The sequence below is a fragment of the Miniopterus schreibersii genome (genome assembly GCF_964146895.1).
Source record: "Miniopterus schreibersii genome assembly, chromosome: 6".
Lineage (NCBI taxonomy): Eukaryota > Metazoa > Chordata > Mammalia > Chiroptera > Miniopteridae > Miniopterus > Miniopterus schreibersii.
Window position 1 is genome coordinate 10,051,145 of NC_138107.1, and position 23,372 is coordinate 10,074,516.

General features: G+C 41.8%; 1 protein-coding gene across 1 annotated transcript; it reads right to left on the reverse strand.

The window, feature by feature from the left end:
- Positions 1 to 391: 391 nt before the first annotated feature.
- GLO1 (glyoxalase I) lies at positions 392 to 23,073 on the reverse strand. Its single transcript, XM_081141590.1, has 6 exons — positions 22,885 to 23,073; positions 10,404 to 10,486; positions 7,532 to 7,672; positions 6,621 to 6,688; positions 5,406 to 5,495; positions 392 to 1,737 (listed from the first exon to the last, which is right to left on the reverse strand). Exons 1-6 carry the CDS (start codon positions 22,966 to 22,968, stop codon positions 1,649 to 1,651), a joined length of 555 nt encoding a protein of 184 aa, XP_080997716.1. The 5' UTR covers positions 22,969 to 23,073; the 3' UTR covers positions 392 to 1,648.
- Between the last annotated feature and the right edge of the window lie 299 nt (positions 23,074 to 23,372).

Sequence of the window (23,372 nt, forward strand, 5' to 3'; positions counted from 1 at the left end):
TCTTTTGACAGGTCTTACTTCGCAAGTAGAGAAGGCTTCTGCTGTGGAAATAAGGTTTAAATGACTGAATTTATGAATCTCATGACCCTCCCATTTGACAATTCTATACCCCGTGTGTGAAACTGGTCTTCATTGGTTCCCACAACTCACCTTTGACACATGGCCGTTCTCGGACCTCTTCCTCCCCCAGCCCTTTATTCCTTACTTTCCTCTTCCCACCTTTCCCACACCTCCCATCCACAGACACGATCTGCTTTGCAGGACATACAGACTCGCACCTATGCCCAGTTCCGAATGAGCCTGCAAGCCCCCGAACCCTTGCGGTACTCCCCGAGGCAGCCTTTCTCCTTTTAAGAAAGAGCATGCTGGACAGTTTACAAATTAAACACAGTCTCATTTAAATATTTATTTTATTTCAGTCTGTAAGTATTGCTACTTAAGTTGCTCACATAAATCCATTCCATCCAAAAAGGAAATGTCAAGTGCTTCTTGCAGCGGGAGCACGGCTGGCATGGCCCACCCGACCCAAAGACCCTCCACTGCAGCCTACAGAGAACCACCAACCCGATGCTCTTCCTCTCTGGGCCTTGGGAGATTTTCAGAATCAGTTTGGTTTAAAGCCATCAAATGTCAATCACGGCAGGGAAGACCACTGAGCTGATTTCTGGGTTCACTGGTCATAATCCATCCTAAATGACTGCCGCCTCTGGAAGACCTGGGGTAGGGGCTCTTCCCAAGTAGCAAGCACCGGGCACACAGAGCCCCAGGCCGAGGGCGGAGGCCAGTGCCACCTTGCTGAAGGCTTTAGGACCGAGCCGGGCGGGCGGGCGCTGGGAGGCACGATTTATGAGTTTCGACCTAAATGCTGCAAATGACGACGGGACCGTGAGTTCCTGAGCCCTTGTATTGCCTTCCGCTCGTTAGTTATTTTACAGTCCAGCCTGTTTTCCCGCACAGGAAGGCGGGGGGTTAAACATGAGGCATGTGACAGCCTGATCCCGTGTCTGCACCCCCGGCCCAAAATAAAGAGGTTAGTCCTTGAACTTTGAAAGCATTTTATACACAAGAAGGAATTAGCTTTTCCGTCCACATCCTCCTCGGCATGATTCTGAACCGCTCCCGACAAAGCCCTCTCTTTTGTAAAATAAACACTTTATACTATGTGAAGTGCACATAAAGCTTCATTTTTGTTCAGTGTTCTTTACTCTCCACTGTGAAACGTTATTTCTGAGGAACTGAAACCCCAGAAGGTAACCACAACAAAAACACTTTAAATGTTTTTTTCTTTTTTTTTTTAAAATGATGATTCAAAGGCAGACTTGTAGAGAAGCCATAGCTGGGAGGGGGAAGGCAAATGCAGCCTCTTAAGGGAACTGTCCTAATTATTACCTAAATAACGAATGTTATACAACCACACTCAAGGACACAAGACAAAGCTCTACTTCAAAACTAGTGACTGAACAGGTAGGGGAAAAACAGCTGAAACCGGAAGGGAAATGGACTTAAGAAAAATGTGAATGGGGACAGTGAACCATCAGGCCACCAGTCCTCCAGGCCTCTGTTATCTGAAAATCTCCAATCTCACTGGTTCCCTTTTTTACCCCCCACAGTGTCTTCACTGAAATCTCAAAGTAGTGTTCTCACAGAACTAAATAATAGTTATCATTTTGTTAGGATTCAAAATTTCAATCCAGTAGCCATCAGGATCTTGAATAAATGCCAGGCCTTTCATTTTACCTGTAAAATGAAATGATGTTCATTATTAGAAAGACTTAAAAAAAAAACCTAAAAAAATTTAAATATATTTTTATTCAAATTTTAATTTGCATTTCAATAAAGCATATCATTTTGTTTATAGTATTAATTTTTAAAAATCCTGTTGTCAGTGTTGCCCAAATGCATGTTTTTCACAATGACTAATATTCTATCTTCTACACATAGCTGGAAACCAACTCTAAAAACTGTGGGACAGGCTACATCTTTTAGGTATCAGGTGATTCCTTCATTTTCACAATATCACTTCATGCTACCAGCTGAGTAGTTACAGAAATTGTCTTATTTTTATTTATTTATTTATTTATTTATTTAAATAAATAAATAAAAATAAGGGGATTTTTTCCCACTGATTTTCAGAGAGAGTGGAGGGGAGGGAGGGGGAGAGGGAGAGAGAGAGAGAAACACTGATGTGAGAGACACATCAATTAGTTGCCTCCTGGACACAGCCTGACGGGGCCGGGGATCAAACCTGCAACCCAGTTACATGCCCTTGACTGGGAATCGAACCCAAGACCCTTCAATGCAAGGGCCAATGCTCTAACCACTTAACCACACTGGCCAGGGCAGAAATTGTCTTACTTTAAAGAAGAAGAAAATAAGGGGCTGCTCGAGGGAATAGGTGGCATGGCTTACTCACAGCCAAAAGGCGCACAGGCTTGAGTCATACAAACCCTGTCAAGACCATGCTGTGTAACCCAAGGTCTGCCACTCAGGTTCTTTCTCACAGGAATTCATAACTGGGACTGAAAGGCTAGTAGGTCTAGCAGTAGAGCTGTTTGCTTAAATGGGAAAATGTGACCTCAGAAATGTATTACAGGACCAAGATGCTGAATTAATTGACTCCTAGCCCTGGTTCCTTTCCCCAAGATCAACCCCAGAGGAACACAGATGGCAAGTGGAAAAAAAAAAGTAAGAACCGCTTGGGTGACGGTTGGCAGAGGAACTGTGGGGATGGGGTGGGATGACTGTTTTAACAGAGACTATGTGGAAAGGGGTACTTTTGGCCTGGACCAGAAGACAGTCCATCATAGCTGCGGGAGAATAAACAGGAGTTTTGTTAGTTTGGCCCTTGCTGGTGCCTTGGGTATCAGGACCCACCCTCACACTGGGGGAGTGGGGAGAGTGGAAGAGGGTTCGTGCTACTGGTTCAGACGTCCTCAGGAGTATAAAAGGACACTACAAAAGCCTGCGGGGACTGAGAAAGACATGTGGGAACCGACTGATCTCCTCCAGCCTTCACTTTCCACACAACCAGGTTAGGGGATGGCAATCTCAGGAATGTCTCCTACTAATACATGAGGGACAAAGAGGAAAGATCTCAGCCAAAGACTTGTTCTGGGAATGTGAAGTGTTTAATTCTCATTTTCAGGTGCCTAGGGATCTCTGCCCAGCCCATCTTCCTGAGATCCCTGTGTTGTAAGGACTGAATCTGGCCTTCCCCCATTCTCATTGCCTGATGGACTGGAATAGCTAATAGTTGCAGTAAAAAAATGCCCTCTGAGACAAAAATAACAAGAATTTGAGGAACATAACCATAAAACAACAGGTTATAGATTCAAACAGAAAAACAAATATTAGACTGATGGACCAAGAAAGATTTAAACCTGTAAAAGTGAGGAATATGATATATAACCAGTATGAAACAAGCACAAGAAAAGTTAAAGGAGCCAATCAAACTCAGGAAGCAAAATTATAATAGCTGAAATAACACAATAGGTGAGAACCACAAAAGATGAATATCAGAAGAGATGCATTTGAAGAAAAATTAGCTAGCTGGCGTAAGGACAGAAAACAGGCCTCTCCTTTTCTTTGTTATGGTTTTTCCACAATGTATGAGAAGCACCTGGTAATTAAACCCCGAGATTGTTGGCTCTTCTGATTCAAACAGTTCCCCCCCCCACCCCCGTTTTAACCACTCCTGGATAATCTGCACTAAGAAGTCTCTAGCTAGTAGAAAGTTCCTTCCCCCGCCTTTCAGACAAGCCTCTCCCGCTGAACTCTTTATAACTCTTGTTCTAAGCTTGTTGTACAGATGTGGAAAATTCTGATAGGCCACCTCCTCAGTGCATCTGCCTGACTGTCTTCTGGAAAGCAAACAAACTAACTTTTCAGGACAACTCCCAGCATCTGGCTAACTTCACAGGAGCCCGCCCTCCCTTGTCGCTTAGCAACAGCCTGTCCTTTCCAGGCCAGCCACTTTCTCTGCCGCCTCGCTGATCCCATCAATGTCCGGCCCTTTCCTCCTTCGGAAAGTAAAATACATTTCCTCGCTGTATCTCTTTTCTTAGTTGTGTACTCTCTCACAGCTCCAGTCACCAGCCCAAACCCTAACAACTGGTATGACAGTTTGCGGAAATGTCCTAGAAAGAAGGCAAGGACAAAGAAATAACAAATTTAAAAAGCTTCCAGAACAAAACAGAATATACAAAGGAATACAAATCAGCCCTGGCCGGGTAGCTCAACTGGTTAGAGCATCATCCCGATACACCAAGGTTGTGGGTTCAATCCACGGTCACAGCACATACAAAAAGCAACCAACAAATGTATAAATAAGTGGAGCAATAAAGCAATGTTTCTCTCTCTCTCTCCTCCCCCCTTTTCTTTCTAAAAATCAATAAATTTTTAAAAAATCAAAACACAAATCAGACAGATTTCCAACTGCAAGACTGGATGAGAAACTAAGACAATGGAGTTCTATTTCCAAGACTGAAGAAAAATAAATCTAAAGTTTTATATTCAACAAAACTGCCATTCGTGTATAAAGGCATGGTTCCCAGGCATACAGCCTCAAAAGTTTGTCTCACAAACCCTTTGAAAGCAGTTTGGGTTGAGGTACTTAATAAAGGGACAGAAAAATCTAAAAAATGCTGTAAGAGATGTATGGAGAAAGGGTGATCAAATACCTTGATACAGTCTATATTATCTTTTTGAAAAAATGAATAATATCCCAGTCTGGGCAACAGTAACATGACGGGGGTAGAAGGGAGAAAGTTCTTTTCCTATTGAAGAAGATATTTGGATATCAAATCCTTTAATTGAAAAAAAAGAGAAAGGATTAAAATGAAAACTGAAATAATAAATTATGATGGCAGAAACAGATTTAAGTAAAATAAATTATAATACATGTAAATCCAACAAAGTCCAGATATATACTATTTCAAGAGACAGGTATAAAACATAGGACATGTAAAGGTTGTAAAAGATGAAGAAAGGACACCAGGCAGTTATGAACTGAAGAGATTTTGTACAGTTATATTAATATCAGTATACACAGACTTTAAGGAACTTACTTTGGGGTGACTAGATAACACCCGAGATAGTGAGAGCTGGTGGCCGATGAGAGAATGTGGTGGGGCTGGAGGGGGGGTGAGGAGCCTAGGTCTTTGATGGCTCCCCATATCCTGTGTCTAGTCCCTCGTGAAACCACCCTACCCCTCTGGCTTTCAGTTCTTTAAAATAAGCAGGTATTCTTCCAATAATCTCCCTCCTTTCCTTAAACTGACTGAAGTAGACTTCTTCCAACTTCCTTGCAACCAAACGGTTTTACTACAACAGTGCCTTCCCCGTGGGCACTCAGGAAATGTTCTGTAACTAAAGAGAGGCCCGAAGAAAACGAAGAGCAGACTCACCATCATCAGGTTTCTTCACAAACTTGACGCCCAGTTCTTCAAATCTTTTGCAAGCACCATGTACGTCAGGAACAGCAATTCCAATGTGACCTTAGGTGGCACCCCCAAAACAAGGCAGAGAAAAGGAAGACATCATTACAGCAGGGTAGCCAAGTGCCACAAGTGGCTTCCAAAACTAGCATATTTCATAACAAAAGGCATCCAAAATCAGACTGAACCAAGTAGGTTCAAAAACTATAATATACAGGATGGGGCAAACGTTAGGTTTACAGTTGTTTATATGGAAAATAATACAGTAAATAATAATCATTCAAGAATAAACTCTGTGTTTCACATACAACTGTAAACCTGCTTTTGCCCCACCCTGTATTAACAAGAATCTAAGTCTAGCCCTGGCCCGTGGCTCAGCTGATTAGAGCATTGGTCCCATACACTAGGGGTAGGGAACCATTTTTTTTGCCAAGGACCATTTGGGTATTTATAACATCATTGTCGGGCCATAAAAATTATCAACTTAAAAATTAGCTATGAAAAGAGCTCCTAGATTTATTGAATTTCGAGTCCTGCTTGTGGTTGCCTTTGCAGGACCTGACCAAATGTCTTCTCGGGCTGTGTATATGGCCCACGGGCCGGACATTCCCCACCCCTGCCATATACCAAGGTGGTGGGGTTGATCCCTGGTCAGGGCACAGACAAGAAGCAACCAATGAATGCATAAATGGCTGGAACAACAAAATCAATGTTTCTCTCTCTCAAATCAATAAATAAATAAAAATTTTAAAAAAAGAACCTAAGTGTAACTGGCTGGGTATAATGATTTAGTCATACTTAATAGGTTCATGGTTGACACTGACTATATAGCAGCCAATTTAAGCCTGTAATGCCGTTATCTCTACTGAAAGATTTTATAGTTCAAGGCAGAAGTGTATGTTAGCAAAAACCAAGATTATTATTAAGCATAGTTTTTGTTTTTTTAAATTAAAAAGTCTACTGGAAATATAACACACACATTGAAAAATAAAATCACTCTGAGAGAGATATAAAGTTTAGACTGAGGCTATGAGATTAAACAGCCCCTAAATAAAATTATTTGTGCAAATAAAAATAACCATACTCCTAATAAATTAAGTCTTAGATTTGTTACAATCATAAATAGGTACACAATGCAAAAAGCACACAAACCCATATACATTACATGCAAACAGGGAAACATACCAAATCCTCGAGGGTCTGAGTTGCCACTGTGGTAGCTCTGGGTCTCGTCATCCTCAGTGCCCCAGTTGCTATAAAGGGAGGGGAAACACGATTACAACTGACCTGGAGAACAGATATTCTGAAAAGAGTTGCAGCAATCTGTCTTTAAAACCTTAGCATATATATATATGCATGTAACGTACGTAAATATATTACTTACTATACTTGGTCTAATCTCTGCTATTGTAAATGTTAAGTTTTCAACTAGGGAAAGAGCAAACAAGGAAAGTGTGATTTTAACTAGACTACGAAGAGTAAACAAGGCATCTAGATAACAGTAACAAAAGCACCTAATGTTTATTGTGCTGATTAAATCCTCACAACAGCTCCATGGGCCATACTTGAGTCTCTCCATTTTATAAATGAGGCTGTCACTTAAGGAAGTGACATAACTTGTTCAGGGTCGCAGAGCTATTGTCAGAGTCAAGACTCATGTCTAGGTCTGTCTGATTCCAGAGCTGTTTTCAACCAGGGACACACTAAATCATACACCCTGAAACAAACACTGTTGTTCACCGGTTGTTAAAGAGAGCACAGAAACAACATATGGAATAAAGAGAAGGGAGAAACCTACTTCAACATTTTATGAAGACTTAGTTGTGGTACCTAAACATTTGTTAGATATAGTTTGGCAAATACCTGGCCATTTCGGTCTTAGATCCTCTATGTAGAAAGCAAGTGACCTCACTTGTCCTACCTCTGCCACAAGAACAACGCAAAGACTAAGGATCCATGAACAACACTCCAACATACTGTTATAAATGCCGTTTAGGTCGGCCAGGTTTGAATTAAGCTGGTAAGGAAAAAAGGTATAAGAAAAAAAAGCTTGTAAAAAGTGCAGAACATATACAAAGCTGAAAACTCATACTTACTGTGTCAGTTCAAGCGTAGCTTTCCTGGAAAACACCCATGCTACTTTTTCATCTTTATCTTTTGGGATGTCATTTTTATCCTCATAAGCCAAGAAATAGAGTGAAAATTTCATAGTGGGAAAATCTAATTTTTGGAGTAGCCTGAAATTAAACAACAAGCCAGAATTAATTAACAACAGGAGAGGTCGATTCATACTAAAATCAACATAACAATTTTCAAGTTCTACTAAGAATAAGACATGAGTTTAGTGAGGCCATTTTGATAGAAAAAGCAGGGTAAACCAATGAAAAAGATCTCATTTAAAAAAAAAACTATTCAGCCCTGGCCAGTGTGGCTCAGTTGGTTGGAGTGTCATCCTGTGCACCAGTCCTGGTTCGATTCCCTGTCAGGGCACACATCTAGGTTTTGGGTTCGATCCCTAGTCGGGGTGCCTACAGGAGGCAGCCGATAGATTCTCTCTCACATTGATGTCTTTTTCTCTCTCTTCCTCTCCCCCTCCCTCCTTCTAAAATCAATAATAATTAAAAAAATATGACCTCGGGTGATGATTAAAAAAAAAACCCCAACCTATTCATCTGTAAATATCAGTGAAATAAAAAAAAATTTTAAAAAGCAAACTTTTATAATTTGTCAATTCTTCAAATATCATTAATTCTTCAAATATAATGACACTTAGCTGGAATTATGGTACTTGTTTATAAATGGCAAAAGGTATCTTCAAAAGAAAATGTTATTTTCAGTGAAAAATACAATGTATTACTAAATTGTCCTTTCAGATATATGACATTCAGTTAAAAAAATAAATGCACTGATAGTATATGACTTTCTAACCACTAACCTGGACTGGACATCTGAAACTAATACAAACAACATTAAATGTAAACTGTAATTGAAAAATAAAATTTAAATTAAAAAATAAAAATAAAAAAGAGAAAATAAATAAATAAATGCATTAACTTCTTACTAAGCCAAAACTTCTAGGAAAAATATTGAAGATACAAGGTAAGAAAGAAGAAAGGACAGATTACTATCACAGAAGGTGTGAATGTCAGCAGTTAAGCGGTTAACAGCATCAAAACCTGCAGGAAGGCCAACCAGGAGTGAGACTGAGAACAGGTGACCAGGCATGGGAAGGTCCTGGGGCAGCGCTGGACTGGGAGCGAAGGGGAGGGAGCACTCACAGAGCTCGGTCCCCTTGCAGGGCTGGGCGAGGTGGGAAGGAGCCGGGGCAGGGCAAGGACTCTCCTCCAATAGAGAAGACAAGCTTCTCTGTAGTCCGCGAGGAAAGTCAGTGGAAAAGGAGTCTGACAGGAGAGGAAGGGTAGAAGATGGCTAGTCCTGAAGTTTTAAAGACAACTGAAGTTACGGCCTATAAAGCGAGTTTGGAGCATGAGAGTCTTTTGCAAGGAGTCGGGTCGAAGGAGGGTGCGTCCAGCGCCGCGCCCCTCGGACTCCGGAGGGTTAAATGCTCCAAGGCGGCCTCATTTATAATCCAAGGAGGGAATGACTGAAGCACAGCAAGTGAAAAGTTTCCAGAGTTCTCCGAATCTTTTCATTACCTCTGCCGTGCAACATGCCGTGGCGCACCGAAATCCCTGCCCTGACTTATCAGATTTACTCTACGTGTCTGTTTATAACAGAGAATCAAGCACCGCAATCAAGACGCGGCCTCTGCCCCGACGCAGACCTCAGGCCCTGCAGACCAAGGGTGGGAGTGCGGCTCTCGCCAGCTGAAACCTGCTTTCTCAGCTGAGCGCCTCTCTCAGAACAACGGCTTGGGGGCTTTGAAAAACAAGGTCAACCCTGGAGTCAGTCAGACCCGGCTTCAAATTTGGGCCAGTAGCTTAATGGTTAAGCTTTGCTTTCTTCCTTCATGTGTAAAGGGCAGCGACCTTACAGGCCTGCTCTGAAGAGGGAATGGAATACCCTGTAAGACGCCTGCACACGGCAAGTGTGCAGTTTTCATTCTGTCCTTTACATATGCCATGAATATATGCAAAATACTTTTTCTGAAAAAAATTACAAAAATTGTTTACAGCAGTTATCTTTCGGGAGAAGAACTGGGAGAGGGAGCTTATTACTTTTCATTTTGTATTTTTCTGAATTGGTTGGATTTTCTAAACAGACATATACTGTATTACCTAAACTTTTCTCTCAATGTCAATAGATTATCTATGCAGTAAAGATCATTTTACTCTTTATCTGTATTATCAAAAGCAAACAGAAAACCTCAAATCAAGAAAAATAAACAGGCGCTCTCCCTCTTGGGAGCACGCCGAGCCTTTCCTGTCCCCCGCTCCCCACCCAGCTCCAAGGGCCTTCCCCGGCCTCTGTAACTCGTTTCCCAAGCCTACACAGCCCAGCTGGCTCACTACTGCTACCTCTATAATGTTCTACATAAATTTTCTCTTATAATTTGAAAAATAAAAATAAATACACTTTAAGAATTACAAGATCAGTGGATATTACCTGTTTAGCAAAAGAAAACACATCCTATAAAAATGGGACAGGTGGCCAGTTTTAGATAAACTCATTCATTTTCTAAGATATATGTCTTTATGTCTAAAAGTGGTTATAGCATCCAAAGGGTCTAAGACACACTACGGATTTTACTGGCAGCTCTCAGAGAGAAGGGAGTTGGAGAAAATACAAGTACTGGTGTCCCGCTGCCCAGTGAGCCTGGCTGGGATAGAGAGGAACTTGCCAGAAGCCCTGGCCAGGGAAGCCTAGTGCCAGACTGCTGGCGACAAGGACTTTTGTGACTTATGAAGCAAACTTTCACCCATTTTTAAAAATAGATCTGAAAACATTCCCTATATTTGCAAAGCTATGTATTTAAAAATTACAGGCCCCAATAAACAGTTTACTTACGTCATTCCAAGAACTCTAGTATAAAAATCCAAAGACTTCTTAGGATCCTTAATTCGCAGCATGGTCTGCTGCAACAGAAAATCCTAAGGAGAAACAGTATATATTAAATACCTTTCAGTTTTACCACTTGTTCTCAACATTAACTATGCTTTCTATAACAAGATGCAAACAGTCTACCACTGTAACATAATGTTTAAGAAGAAAACTTTGTTCCTTCTGCCTACCATGGAATCACCGGGAAACTTGTGACCAGAAAATACCTAAAACTTGGGCTCTCTGCCCAAAGGTATTTTCTGGTCAGAAGGGTGGAGCAGGACACAAGTACCAGGGAGTTTACACCCCAGGAATGACCCTCAACCAATAACGGATAAAAAACCTGGCTTTCTTGCCCCTTAGTGGGACAATTCTGAGGCAGGTTCCAGTCTCTCGGAGGCGTCCCAGCAAGACGGAACCCAAATGCCCTCACTCTTACACACTTTGTATCGCCTCTGTTCCCCACTCCAGAGATTGCTTTAACTACCTCCCAAAGAAACTACTGAGAACCAAACCCTTATCTCCAGTCTGCTTTTGGGTGTCCCAAACTAAGACAGCAACATTACAGAGTCCAATCACTGTAAAATTTGTTGAATGAATGCATAAGTGCCCTTACAGAACTATATATTGGGAATCATAGCAAGGAGTTACAAGATTCTAAACTCCTAAGTAACTAAAAGGGTAAAAACTTACTGTCTCTAACACCATTGTGAAAATGTCCAATTTAAAAATCAGGAAACAAAAGGATTGATTTGCCTGATAAAAGGGGAGAGCATATAACCCATGGAGTTAAGATTATTATTAGCATTAATAATTTGCCTAGGGGGTCTGGCATCATTAGGGGATTTAACTTCATTAGGTACTTAACTATGAGGTATTTATATCCCATTTAATAGATGAGAAACATATTGAGGGTGATTAAATTAATTGTCCCAACTTCCTGATGCTAAGCTCAGGTCTTCTACCACAGATGTCTTCCAGACCATGAGCCTGTTAACTATGTTTGCGCCTCCTAACATTTTTATTCTTGTCATACCCAAGGACTTGACAAGACATGCCTGAAAATTATGACCTCTCCCTTCACAGCCACAAAGACATCTCTCCCCATGACTCACATCATACAAAATACAAGTATACTTGATTCATTCAGCATCATTAGGAAATTATGTTTCTATTTGCTAAATTTTTAAGTAACCAAATTTTACTCTTATTGCAAGCATTAAAATGCTCATTGAAAACGAAACTAGACTAAAAACTATCTTAATAAGCTGATCTTAATGAATGTAATAGCTTAATTCTTCATTCACAGCTTATAACCACATAGAAGGCAGCTGGCTCTGAAGTTACATTTCTAGAATATTTGGATAGCTTTTCTCAGTCAAGTGCTACACTCCTCTAAGTCTCAGTTTCAGCCAACAGCGGAAAAAGAGAGAAGCCGCTCCTGACATCCAGGCACTGGCCTGGCACTCACGATTAGACCTTGGTTCCTCCCGCGGAACATACCTGCAAATACACCTACACAGCTGCCCTGCGACTGCGATGAAGTGATACAGAAATAAAAGCTGCAGAACCAATTCCGCTTCATACTCCTGTTCCAGCCGAGATAGTCCCCTCTCCCAGCGAACGTGAGTGACCACGGCTTCTCTCAGTTGCAATGTTTGCTTGAGGCAGGCTTCGGACCAAAACACGGGTCCGACCACAGGCAGTTAGAAAGGCTGTGCTGCTTCATAATTAAGCTGTGCCGCTGCTGATCCCTTTCACAGCCATGGTGTTCTCATGTGAATAGAGTGAATCAAGTCTCTACCTGGCAGGCCTCACGGGGACAGCTGTCTCCCTCACACCAGACGCAATGCACAGCCAATACACTGCAGTCTCTGGAGGTAGTTGCAGGAAAGGACTACATTTTAAAGATGTTCCTGGTTATTCTGTCAAACACTAATTGCTGCTGTGACGAACTCTGTAGATGGAATTAAGGTTACTAATCAGCTGACCTTAAAATATCCTGGATTATCTGGGTGGGTTCAATGTAATCCAATGAGACATTAAAAATTGAAGAGGAGCCCACCCAGGCGTGGCTCAGTGGTTGAGCGTCGACCTAGGATCCAGAAGATCGAGGTCCGATTCCTGGTCAGGGCACATGCCTGGGTTGTGGGCTTGATCCCCAGCAGGGGCGTGCAGGAGGCAGCCGATCAATGACTCATCACTGATGTTTCAATTCTCTCTCTCCCTCTCCCTTCCTCTCTCTGAAATCAATAAAGATATATATTTTTTAAAAAAATTGAAGAGGAACCCAGAAGAGACTGAGAGATGGCAAAAAATGTGGAAGCAGAGAGGTGTGGCAGGAGAGGAAGTCAGATTCCAAGGTTGAGAGGATTCAATGTGCCATTGCTATCTCAGAGATGTAGGGGCACATGTACAAGGAGTTAAGGATGACCCCCAGCTGACAGCCAGCAAAGAAATCAGGACCTCAGTCCTACAACCAAAAGGAACTCAATTCAGCCAATAACCTGAAGGAGTCCAGAAGGACTTTCCCCCAGAGACTCCAATGAGGAGTCTGTTTTGTTATTATTTTTGTGTTGCTATTGTTTTTAATTGATTTTAGAGAGAGAAGAAGGGAGAGGGGGAGAGAAACATTGATGTGAGAGAGAAACATCGATCGGTTGTCTCCCATATGCACCTGGACGGGGGACCGAACCCACAACCTGGGCATATGCCCTGACTGGGAATCGAACCAGCAACCTTTCAGTGCACAGTACAATGCTCAACCAATTGAGCCACACCAGCCAGGGCTATTTTTAGTTTTTTAATTTAAATTTTTTTTCAATCGCAGTTGACATTCAATATTATACTTATTTCAGGAGTACAGCATAGTGGTTAGACATTTATATAACTTACAAAGTGATCTGATAAGTTTTGTACCCACCTGGCACAATACACAGTTACTACAATATTATTAACTATATTCTCTATGCTTCATTAGACAATTCTTAACTTTCTTTTTTTTAATTGTCGCCCAAAGATATTTTTTCCATTGCTTTTCAGACAGTGGAAGGGGGAGAAAGAGAGAGAGAGGGGGAGAGAGAGAGAGAAACATTGATGTGAGAGAGACACATCAATTGGTTGCCTCCTTCACGCACCCCGACCAGGGCTGGGGATTGAGTCTGCAAATGAGGTACATGCCCTTAGCTGGAATCAAACCTAGAATCCTTCGGTCCGCAGGCCGATGCTCTAACCACTGAGCAAACTAGCCAGGGCGGACAATTCCTAACTTTGTCTTTCCCTTACCTTGTTTTAAACTGGGAACAACAAATGTAAGATGTTTTTAATGCCTAAAGTATCTTTATGTTTTCTGGGATGACCACTAGGTAAGAAAAGTTTGTTCCTCTGCCTCATAAAAAAGAAAAATAATACAAATAATCAGGTTGGGGGGTGGGGGTGGGGAGCATTCTCCAAATTTAATTAACTCAAAACTAATGTGTAAAAACTTTAACAGTACAACCAAGGATGTTTCTAGTGCATGTCCTATGTGCCTACAATATAACCCTGACAAAATTATAAAGACAGGGCAGGGGGGTGAACCAAAGGGTCAACATCCCTTTGAGTACCTCTAAATGGACCTGTGTGTGTGTGTGTGTGTGTGTACAAGATGTGACACTTAGGAAAAAATTCATTTGTACCTATGGATGTCCAAGTGCTCCAGCACCATTTGTTGAAAAGGCTATCCTTTCTCCATTAAACTGCTTTCCTATTTTTGTCAAAAATCTGTTGGGCATATTAGTGTGGGCCTATTTCTGGGTTCTCCATTCTGTTCCACTGATCTGTGTTTACTTTTCTGCCAATACCACAGAATAGTGACTACTGTCGTTATATAGTAAGTCTTAAAAAGCAGGTAAAGTAATTCCTTCCACTTTATTTTTTCCAAAATGATCCTAGTTTCTTTGTCTTCCATACAAATTTTAGAATACTGCCTATAAGTTTTTATAGGGATTGTGTTAAACATGTGTATCAGTTTGTGGAGAATTAACATCTTTACTATGCTGAGTCATCCAACCATGAACACAGTATGTCTCTCCATTTACGTAGATCTTTCTTGATTTATCAGCACTGGGGGATTTTCAGCATACAAGTCCTACACGTTTGTTAGGTTTATACCTAAGTATGTAATTTTGTTGAGCAATTGCAAATGGTATTGTATTTTAAATCTTGGTGCTCATATCCTTTGTTAGTATATAGAAATACAATTAGCCCGGCCGGGCGTGGCTCAGCGGTTGAGCGTTGACCTAGGATTCAGGTGATCGAGGTTCGATTCCCGGTCAGGGCACATGCCCGGGTTGCGGGCTCGATCCCCAGTTGGGGGCGTGCAGGAGGCAGCCGATCAATGGCTCTCTCATCATTGATGTTTCTCTCTCTCTCTTCTCCCTCTCCTTTTCTCTCTCTGAAATTGGAAGATATATATTTTAAAAAAATACAATAGATTTTTGTATGTTTATGTTGTATCCTGTGACCCCCTGAACTCACGTATTAGTTCTAAGGTTTTTGTAGATTTCAACAGGGTTTCCTATATAGAGACTTGTCATCAGACAATTAGGGACAGTTTCATTTCTTCCTTCCAATCTGTATGACTGTTATTTCCTTTTCTTGACTTCCTGCTCTGGCTAGAATTCCTAGCATTATGTTGAATAAGAGTAGTGAGAGCAGACATCCTGGGCCTCATTCCCCCAAATTAGGAAGAAGCCATCACCAGTATAACGTTAGCTGTAAGGCTTTTATAGATGCTCTTTATCAAGTGGAAAACGCTTCCATTCCTATTTTTTCTGAAATAAGAAAAACTAATCATAAATGGTATTGAATTTTGTCAAATGCTTTTTCTACATCAATTAATATGATCATGTTTTTCTTCTTTAGCCTCCTAATGTGGTGAATTACTCTAATTTTTGAATATAGAACTAGCTTTCCATACCTGGAGTAAACTCCACTGAGTCACAGGTGTGTAATTCCTTTTATAGATGCTGAATTCTATTTGTTAATATTTTGTCAAATATTTTTATGTCTATATTCATGAGGGATATTGGTCTGTAGTTTTTCTTTTTGCCCTGTCTTCACCTGGTTTTAGTATCTTGGTGATACTAGCTTTATAAAATGAATTGGGAAGTGTTTCCTTCTCGTCAATTTTCTTGAAAGGACTGTGTATAATTGCTGTCAATTCTTCTTCAATGCTTGTAAGAATTTTTCAGTGAAATCATCTGGGCCTGGAGATATGTTTTTGGAAGATTATAAATTATGAATTTTACTTCCTTGCATTATAGAGCTATTCAAATTACTTATTTCATATTGGGTAAGTTATGACAGTTTTGTGTTTTTCAAGGAATTGTTTCTCTTCATGTAAGTTGCCTAATTAATGTACATAAAGTTGTTTTTAGTATTCCCTTATTGCAGCGATTTTCAACCTTTTTCCTCTCACGGCACACATAAACTACTAAAATTCTGCAGCATACTAGGGAATATATTATATAGGGTATCCCCTCAAAAACGTATACACACACTTTGAACAATTATAAAGGCAGTGTTTATTAAAATACATTTCATTTTCAAAATCGAGCCATCAAATCTTAAAGTGTATATACATTTTGGGGGGGAAACTCTGCATACTTTGCAAATCTGACAAAAAAGTATAATTTTGATTCATTCATACCAGTCGGCTATTGTGTTGGCCACCGTCATTTTTATTGTTGTTGTCATTTTTTTATCTGCCAATCTAAGGGAAAAGAGGTCAGTGCCCCTGACTAGTCAAACATTGCATGTTCTAAAAATTCTTGCGGCGCACAGGTTGAAAATCGCTGCCTTATCATCTTTCTGATGTCTGCAGTCTGAGGTGGAATTCCCTATTTCATTCCTGACGCTGGTAATTTGTGTCTCCTTTTTGGGGCAGTCTTGCTACAGTTTACCAATTCTAGTTTTTTTTCCTAAGAGCCAGCTATGTTTAATTGATTTTCTCTGTTTTCAATGATTTCTACTCTTTATTATTTCCCTTCTTCTACTTTTGAGTTAATCTGCTTTCCTTTTTCTAGGTTTTTGAGGAGGAAACCTAAATTACTAATTTGAGACTTCTCCTCTTTTCTAATGTATGCAGTAAGTGCTATAAACTTCCCCCTTAGCACTGTTAGCTGAGATTGCTCTTTCATTTTCATTCAATGTATTTTTAAAACTTTTCCCTTTGGAATTCTCTTTGACCCATGGATTATTCAGAAATGTATTATTTAGTTTCCAAGTGTTTGAAGATTTTCCTTTTATGTTTCTGCTACTGATTTCTAGCTCGATTCTACTGTAGTAGAAGAACACATTCTGTACGGTTTCAATTATTTTAAATTTGTTAAAGTTGGTCTTAGGGCCTGTGACACGGTCTATCTTGGATTATTTTCTCTGGGCACCTGAAAAAAACATGCATTCTGTTATTACTGGGTGGAATGTTCTACAAATGTTGACTGCATCTTGTTTGCCGAAGGTGTTGTGGAATCAATCTACTTGCTAGTTTTCTGTCTAGCTCTATTCATTGTTGAAAGAGGAGTACTGAAGTCTATTATAACTGGGGATCTATTTCTCCTTTCCATTATATCAGTTTTTGCTTCACATGTTTTTGCAGTTCTGCTGTTTGGTGCACACACATTTCGGATTACCCTTTTATCATTATGTAATGTACTTCTCTATGATCATTTTCTCTGCTCTGGAGTCTATTTTATTTAATATTAATATAGGAACTCCTGCTTTCTTTTGATTAATGTTTACATAATATATATTTTCCCATCCTTTTACTTAACTTGCTTCTATCATTACATTGAAGGGAGTTTCATGTACACAGCATACAGTTGGGGTATGTTTTAATTTTTCTTTCCGTTGTAATTGAGATATAATTGACCTATAGTACCATATAAGTTTAAGGTGTACAGCATAATGCCTTAAGTTATTACATATGTTGCAAAATGATCACCACAATAAATTCCATCATATATGGATAAGCTGGGGCATGTTTTTAACTCTATTCTGCCAATCTCTGTCTTAACTGGTATTTTTACATAGAATGTAATTATTGAAACATTAAGGCTTAAGTTGACCACTTTATTTATCTTTTCCTTTGCCCTTCTGTGGATCACTGGAACATTTTTCCATAATTCAATTTTGATTTCTGAGTATGTTTACCTGTATTTCTTTGTATAATGTTTTTAGTGGTTGTTCTAGGTCTTCTGTTATATAGAGGGTGGGCAAAAGTAGGTTTACAGTTGTGAGTACATGAAACACAGTTCACTCTTGAATTATTATTTATTTATTACTGTATTATGCATTATTATTATTAACCTACTTTTGTCCACCCCTGTATAAGTAACTTATCACAGTCCCTTGGTGTCATCATTTATCAGTTTGAGTAAAGTATAGAAACCTTACTTCTCTTTACATCCCTCCACTCTCTCATTTATAATTGTCATAAAATATTTCCACTGCTGGGTTGGGGTGGAATTTCAGGATTCCCGTGTTTCTCCACTGATACAGCACAGGGGGAAAGCTGGTCACTTCCTGAGGAGATGAAAGTTCCGGCTCCCTGCTCGGTCTTCTCCGATACCACCCTGGCAGGGGCAGGTGGGCACCTCATTACAGCCTGTTGGGTAGACCAGGCTCCCCACTCAGCCTTCGCTGGCATAGGTGAGGCTGCAGCCACAGTTTTTTCTTATAATTCTCCCTCTCCAGGTGCAATTTACCAGTTGAGGTATCTTTACCATAAACAACATTCCCAAGGAACAAACACCATTTTTAATTGTTTCCTGGGAAATAGAGTTAACCAAAGGTCAGATTATCATCAAAGAGGAAAGGGCTTAACTCTTTACCCCTAGTGTCCTATCTCCTACAAAACAAAAAGTGATAGTTTTGTTTTTTCCTGACTTTTTAAAATCACAATTGCCTTCAGTGAAAGATCCTTCTGGAAATACAAGTGTATCTGAGGGGACCAATGTTGTTTTACTATGTGACAGCTGGCACATGGCTGATGCACAATATGGTACCATTTCTTTTTTCTTCACTACCTTCCTCCTTTTAGTGTTACTTCCCTGACTCAAACTAAAATGTAACACATGTTCCAGAAAATAACTCAGCCACTCCCTTTACATTCATGCTATCTTATCTAAATTGGTTTCATTTGGTCCTTTCCTTCCCACTGAGTAATTCAATAGCCAACGACATACTTCAGGGATACTTTCCCTATAGATAAGGGAGACAGAAATAGCTAGGAGACACGAAGGGATGTTTTTTAAGCTTAAAAATTACCTGTGATATTAGTAAACACACCTGCCAGACCACTCTTACAACAGGTGAGAGAAACAGGCAAATCCTAGAAGCCCTCAGTATCATGAGGCTTTTCAAATCTCATGCAAAGGGAGAAAAATACCAAGTGTGAGGGGAAAAAGTCTTCAGAGGAATATGGGTTAAAGGCTGACTCTACCGCTGTTACTGTGAGTAAATCACTACTGTTCTGAAACCTCAGTCTTCATGTCGTTAGACTGGGTTGAAAAGTAAACGGGGTAACGCATGGACGCGCCTAGCACAGTGCCTGGCGCAGAGCGAACTACTCTGCTTATTATGATTCTTTCTGTCATTACTATAAAACACACCCAGGATTTCCACTACCAACTATTGCTTTTGACTCCCAAATTGCATTCCCCAGGCCATGCCTCTAACCTCAGCTCTGGAGTGATGTCTCCATCAGTCGACTCATCAGTTCCACCTGGGTTAAAATATTAAATTCATCACAGCCAAAATAAACACTCCTTCCTATATTGCCATCAGGGAACACTAGAACCCCTTGGTAGCTCGAATCAGATACTTGGAGTCTTCGTAGATTTCTCCCTCTCTACTCCTCCATAATCCAGTCCAAGCAGCCCATCACCCTGACTGATTAAATCCCTCTGGAATCTTTCTCCTTGCCTTTCTAATGATCATTACCCTGATCCTGGCTTCATTACTCCCTGCCTGGGTGACTGCAACAGCCTCCCTGGTCTCTGCTTCTTGCAGGCTTACAATGCAGTCCAGAGTGATCTTCCTAAAATACTACCAGATTGATCTTTGTATAATGAAAACCCAATTGTATCATTTCTGGATTGAAAATCCATCCTTCAGTGGTGCCTCACAATTTTTAAAGCAAAGCATCAACAGCAAGTACACAGGGTTGGTGCACACTTCTCTAACTTCATTTTTGTCACTACTCCCCTACACTGGTCATCTCAAATGTTTTGGATTTCATACCCTTATCAGTTCAAAGAAAGTATATACCCCCAATAAATGTATATTTAATTATGTACAAATATACTAATAAAACACATATATTATAAAGCATATTTACCAAGTAGAAATCTTTACAAGGTGAGAAAAGCAAGCGAACATAATGGGACGGCTCATAATTTCTTTGAGCATCCCAGTGGCTGTTTTGTGCACCTTCCCCTCAACTCGCACTGCCTGTAACTTCAGTCTCATTGTGTTACCTGTAGGTCACTGCACCAGTGTTCTGATGTCACTGTGCTTTTATAGATACTGTGATTCTCTCTGCCTAAAACAGTCATTCGTCCACCTGGCTATCGCCCTTCTTTCTTCCTCCTTTCCATTCCTTCTTCCCATTACCCCTGCACCCAGCTCTACCTGGCTACCTCCTTTGTATTTGGTAAAACTCAGCTTAAATGTCAACATCCCTGAAAGTTTTCCCCAAATCCAACACCTACCACTCCAAATTACTGTACCAAAGGACACTGATGGAAACAGTAGAAAGACTGACTTTCAGATTACCACTTGGGAAAAGAAGTATTTGGCCTTATGAAGAAAGTCAGCCAAGTAAGACTGCCCAGGATATGGTCAGCTGTCTATTCTTTGGTCTGACTTTATGACAGAGATGCAAATGATCAACAGGCGAGTGGACTTGCCACCACTGCTGCTCTCTCCTTTTCCAAGCAGGCCCTCATCACTCATCTCACTTTCTGAAAGAGACTTTCAGGTGTCCTCATCACCTCAGGCTCGGATCCTTCCAATCTACTCAACAGAATGCTTCGAAATCCTGAATGGTTCCTCACTACCCATATAAAATCCAACTTCCTTAGATGTGACACTCAAAGCTTTCTCCATGATCTGGATTCAACCTACCATTCTAGCTTTCTCTACCACTGCTTCACCGCTTAGATGACCCGATTTCAACCCAAAACACATAACTCACCTCTCCAGAACATGCACCACACTGCATCTTTCTGATATCTCAGCACATTTTTGCTCAGATGTTTCCTCCACCTAGAATGCCCTCCCCCATGTAATTCTGTCTCCCATGTGGTATTGGAATCCCATCCATCTTTCAAGGAATGGGCCCACACCCACCTTCTGCTTAAGCAGCCCCTGATCCCCACAGATGAAATAAACCTTAAACTGTATCACTTTTCATAGTTTAGAGAACACCAATGCACTTTATCATCACAGTAGTTTTCTTTCTGCTGCTTTTACAAGCAGCCCATGCGCCCTGCTAAAATCACTGCAGCCAATGACAGAACTGGGGATTCAAATGTAGTTCTTCAGACTCCAAATATCCTGTGCACACACCATACCACAGATGCTACCTTCAAGAACTTCTACCTCCTGTGCTCCCAGGGTGCTTTCTAATTTCAACAGCACATTACTCCCAGTTCCACTGTATGTTAGAGTTGGTTTATGTTTGGTGAAGGGACTTCATCTTGTTCATTCCAGTAGCCTCAAATGTTCTTTACATATAGCAGATGATCAGTCATCAAGCTAGATTTAATTCATTTAGGTTTTTAAATTTCCTTCATGTCAAGTTCCAAAATTAGTACTGAAATCAGCACTCCAGAAGTCGAATAGGGTAGAGGCTGGGAGTGTGGGCTCCTCCCTGAGCACATTACTCAATACCTATGTGCCAGAGTCTCATTTGTAAAATGGAGATGATTATGCCTGCCTCATAGGGTTGTTGTGAGGATTAAATTAAGTAGTGTACTAAAGACAACAATCCAGGAACTGGCACACTCAATATATGCCAGCTGCTAATACATATTCCATTTTATGTCCCCCACATAGTAGTACCTCAAAGGCCAAAAACTACTGATCTCAAAAAATAACTACACCGAATCACCAAGAGAAATTTAGATTATGAGAAATGTAAATTAAGAATGCAAGGAAGTGTACTGAATTTTATAAAGATCTCCCTGAAATCTTTTTTTTTTTTTTTTTTTTTTACTAGCCCAGTATATAAAATCCCATTATTTGGGAAATTAACTTATACTGAATGAGTCTGTGAAATAACTAGGTATTACTATTAGAAGGTATACAAGTAAGTGTGAGAGATTGTGTGTGTGTGTGTATGTACACATATATACCTTTCTTTCTTTCTCCTTAGTTTCGCAGTGACTAAGGTTTTGCCTCACCTAAGTACCAGATATTAGTCAAAGGCTTTAGCAATTACAGGTGGATGACTCTTCACCCTGAAGGCAAAGAGCAAGCAGGGACCAAAGTCATTCACCTTTCTCAGAGGGCTGCATAAAGCACGTTCAATCTTTAAGGAATTTAGAACCCCCCCAGCCCACTGAATCGGTACACAAAGGCTGTCCTGACACTGCTGAGTGCCCGGGAGTACAGCCCCGCGAGTACTGTGTCTAATCTTGCCGACGCCGGCAAGCACCGCACCTCGGTGAGTTCGTTACAATGACTCTTCCTGCAGACACGTGAGGCAAGCGGGAGGGACGAAAGCCTTCCCGATGCAACAGGTCATTCATTCCCCTACCGGGTCCCGGCGAAAGGAGACGATCGGTGAAGAAATTTCCAAGGTTCCTTTGGGAGCTAAGCTCCAAGATGCTGCGCTCTCTCCTCCGGCCACCACGCACAGGCGGGGCAGAAGCCGAAGCCAAGGAAAAGCGAAATTCTGGGCGCGGTTACCCCCGGGCCGACCGAGCCAGCTCGCGGGAGTCACGCCAGGCGCCGGGGCAGCGGCTGCAGGCGCGGCGGCCGGGGAGGGGCCGGAGGCACGGACCTTCGACCCGCGGGGGGACTTCAGACAGCGCCCTTCCGACCCGCGCGGCCACCGGCCGCGGGAGCGCGCAACCCACAGACCGCGGGTCCGACTCTGCGTCAGCCGTCGCCGCCACTCACCATCCCAGAATTTAAAAGTTCATGCAAGTTGGGCTGCAGACTGGGAAATAACCTTAAGAAATGGGTCCTCTCCCGGATCCCCCCGCTGGACACCATTGGCCCTCTCCCCAGCCCATCCGGCCAGTCCAAGGCGGGCAGAGCTGCAGAGGCGGCCGAACGGGGTTGGAATCCAGTCCGAGCCGGGCCTGGCTGAGCCCGGGAATCGGCTGGCTCTTTGGACCCCCCCAACCGCACCACATGGGGGCCCCGACTCAGGAGAAGTAGGTTTTGGGCCCACCTTGGTGCTGGGGTCCGGGTCCGAGCAGCAACCGAGGGCAGCCTGCTCGGTAAGGCCGCCGGACGCGGGCTGCGGTTCTGCCATGGCCGCGATGCTGTATCACAGGCGAAGGTCCCCAGAACGCGGCTGGAACCCACACCCCGCCCAGGCCGAGGTGCCTCTCCCAGCGACCGCCTCCGGCGCCGGTGGGGGGGGCGGGGCCGCCGCGACTTCCAGCCAATAGCTGTGCGGAGAGCGGGTTGGTTCTGCGCTGATTGTGCGTCAGTGAGTCAGCGCCTCCAGCCACAGAACTACAACTCCCAAGGTGCCTTGCGCCCAAGGGAGGACCGGTTGCGGGGAGCAGAAACTAAGACACACCCAGAAGTACCCGCCGGCTGCAAAGAGGGGCTTCTATGCGTTGTTTGGTGACCTAATTTTATTTCTGCTTAACTGTTAAAGTTCAGTAACCACCCATACCTCAGGGCTGCAACTTGGTAGGAAATTCAAAT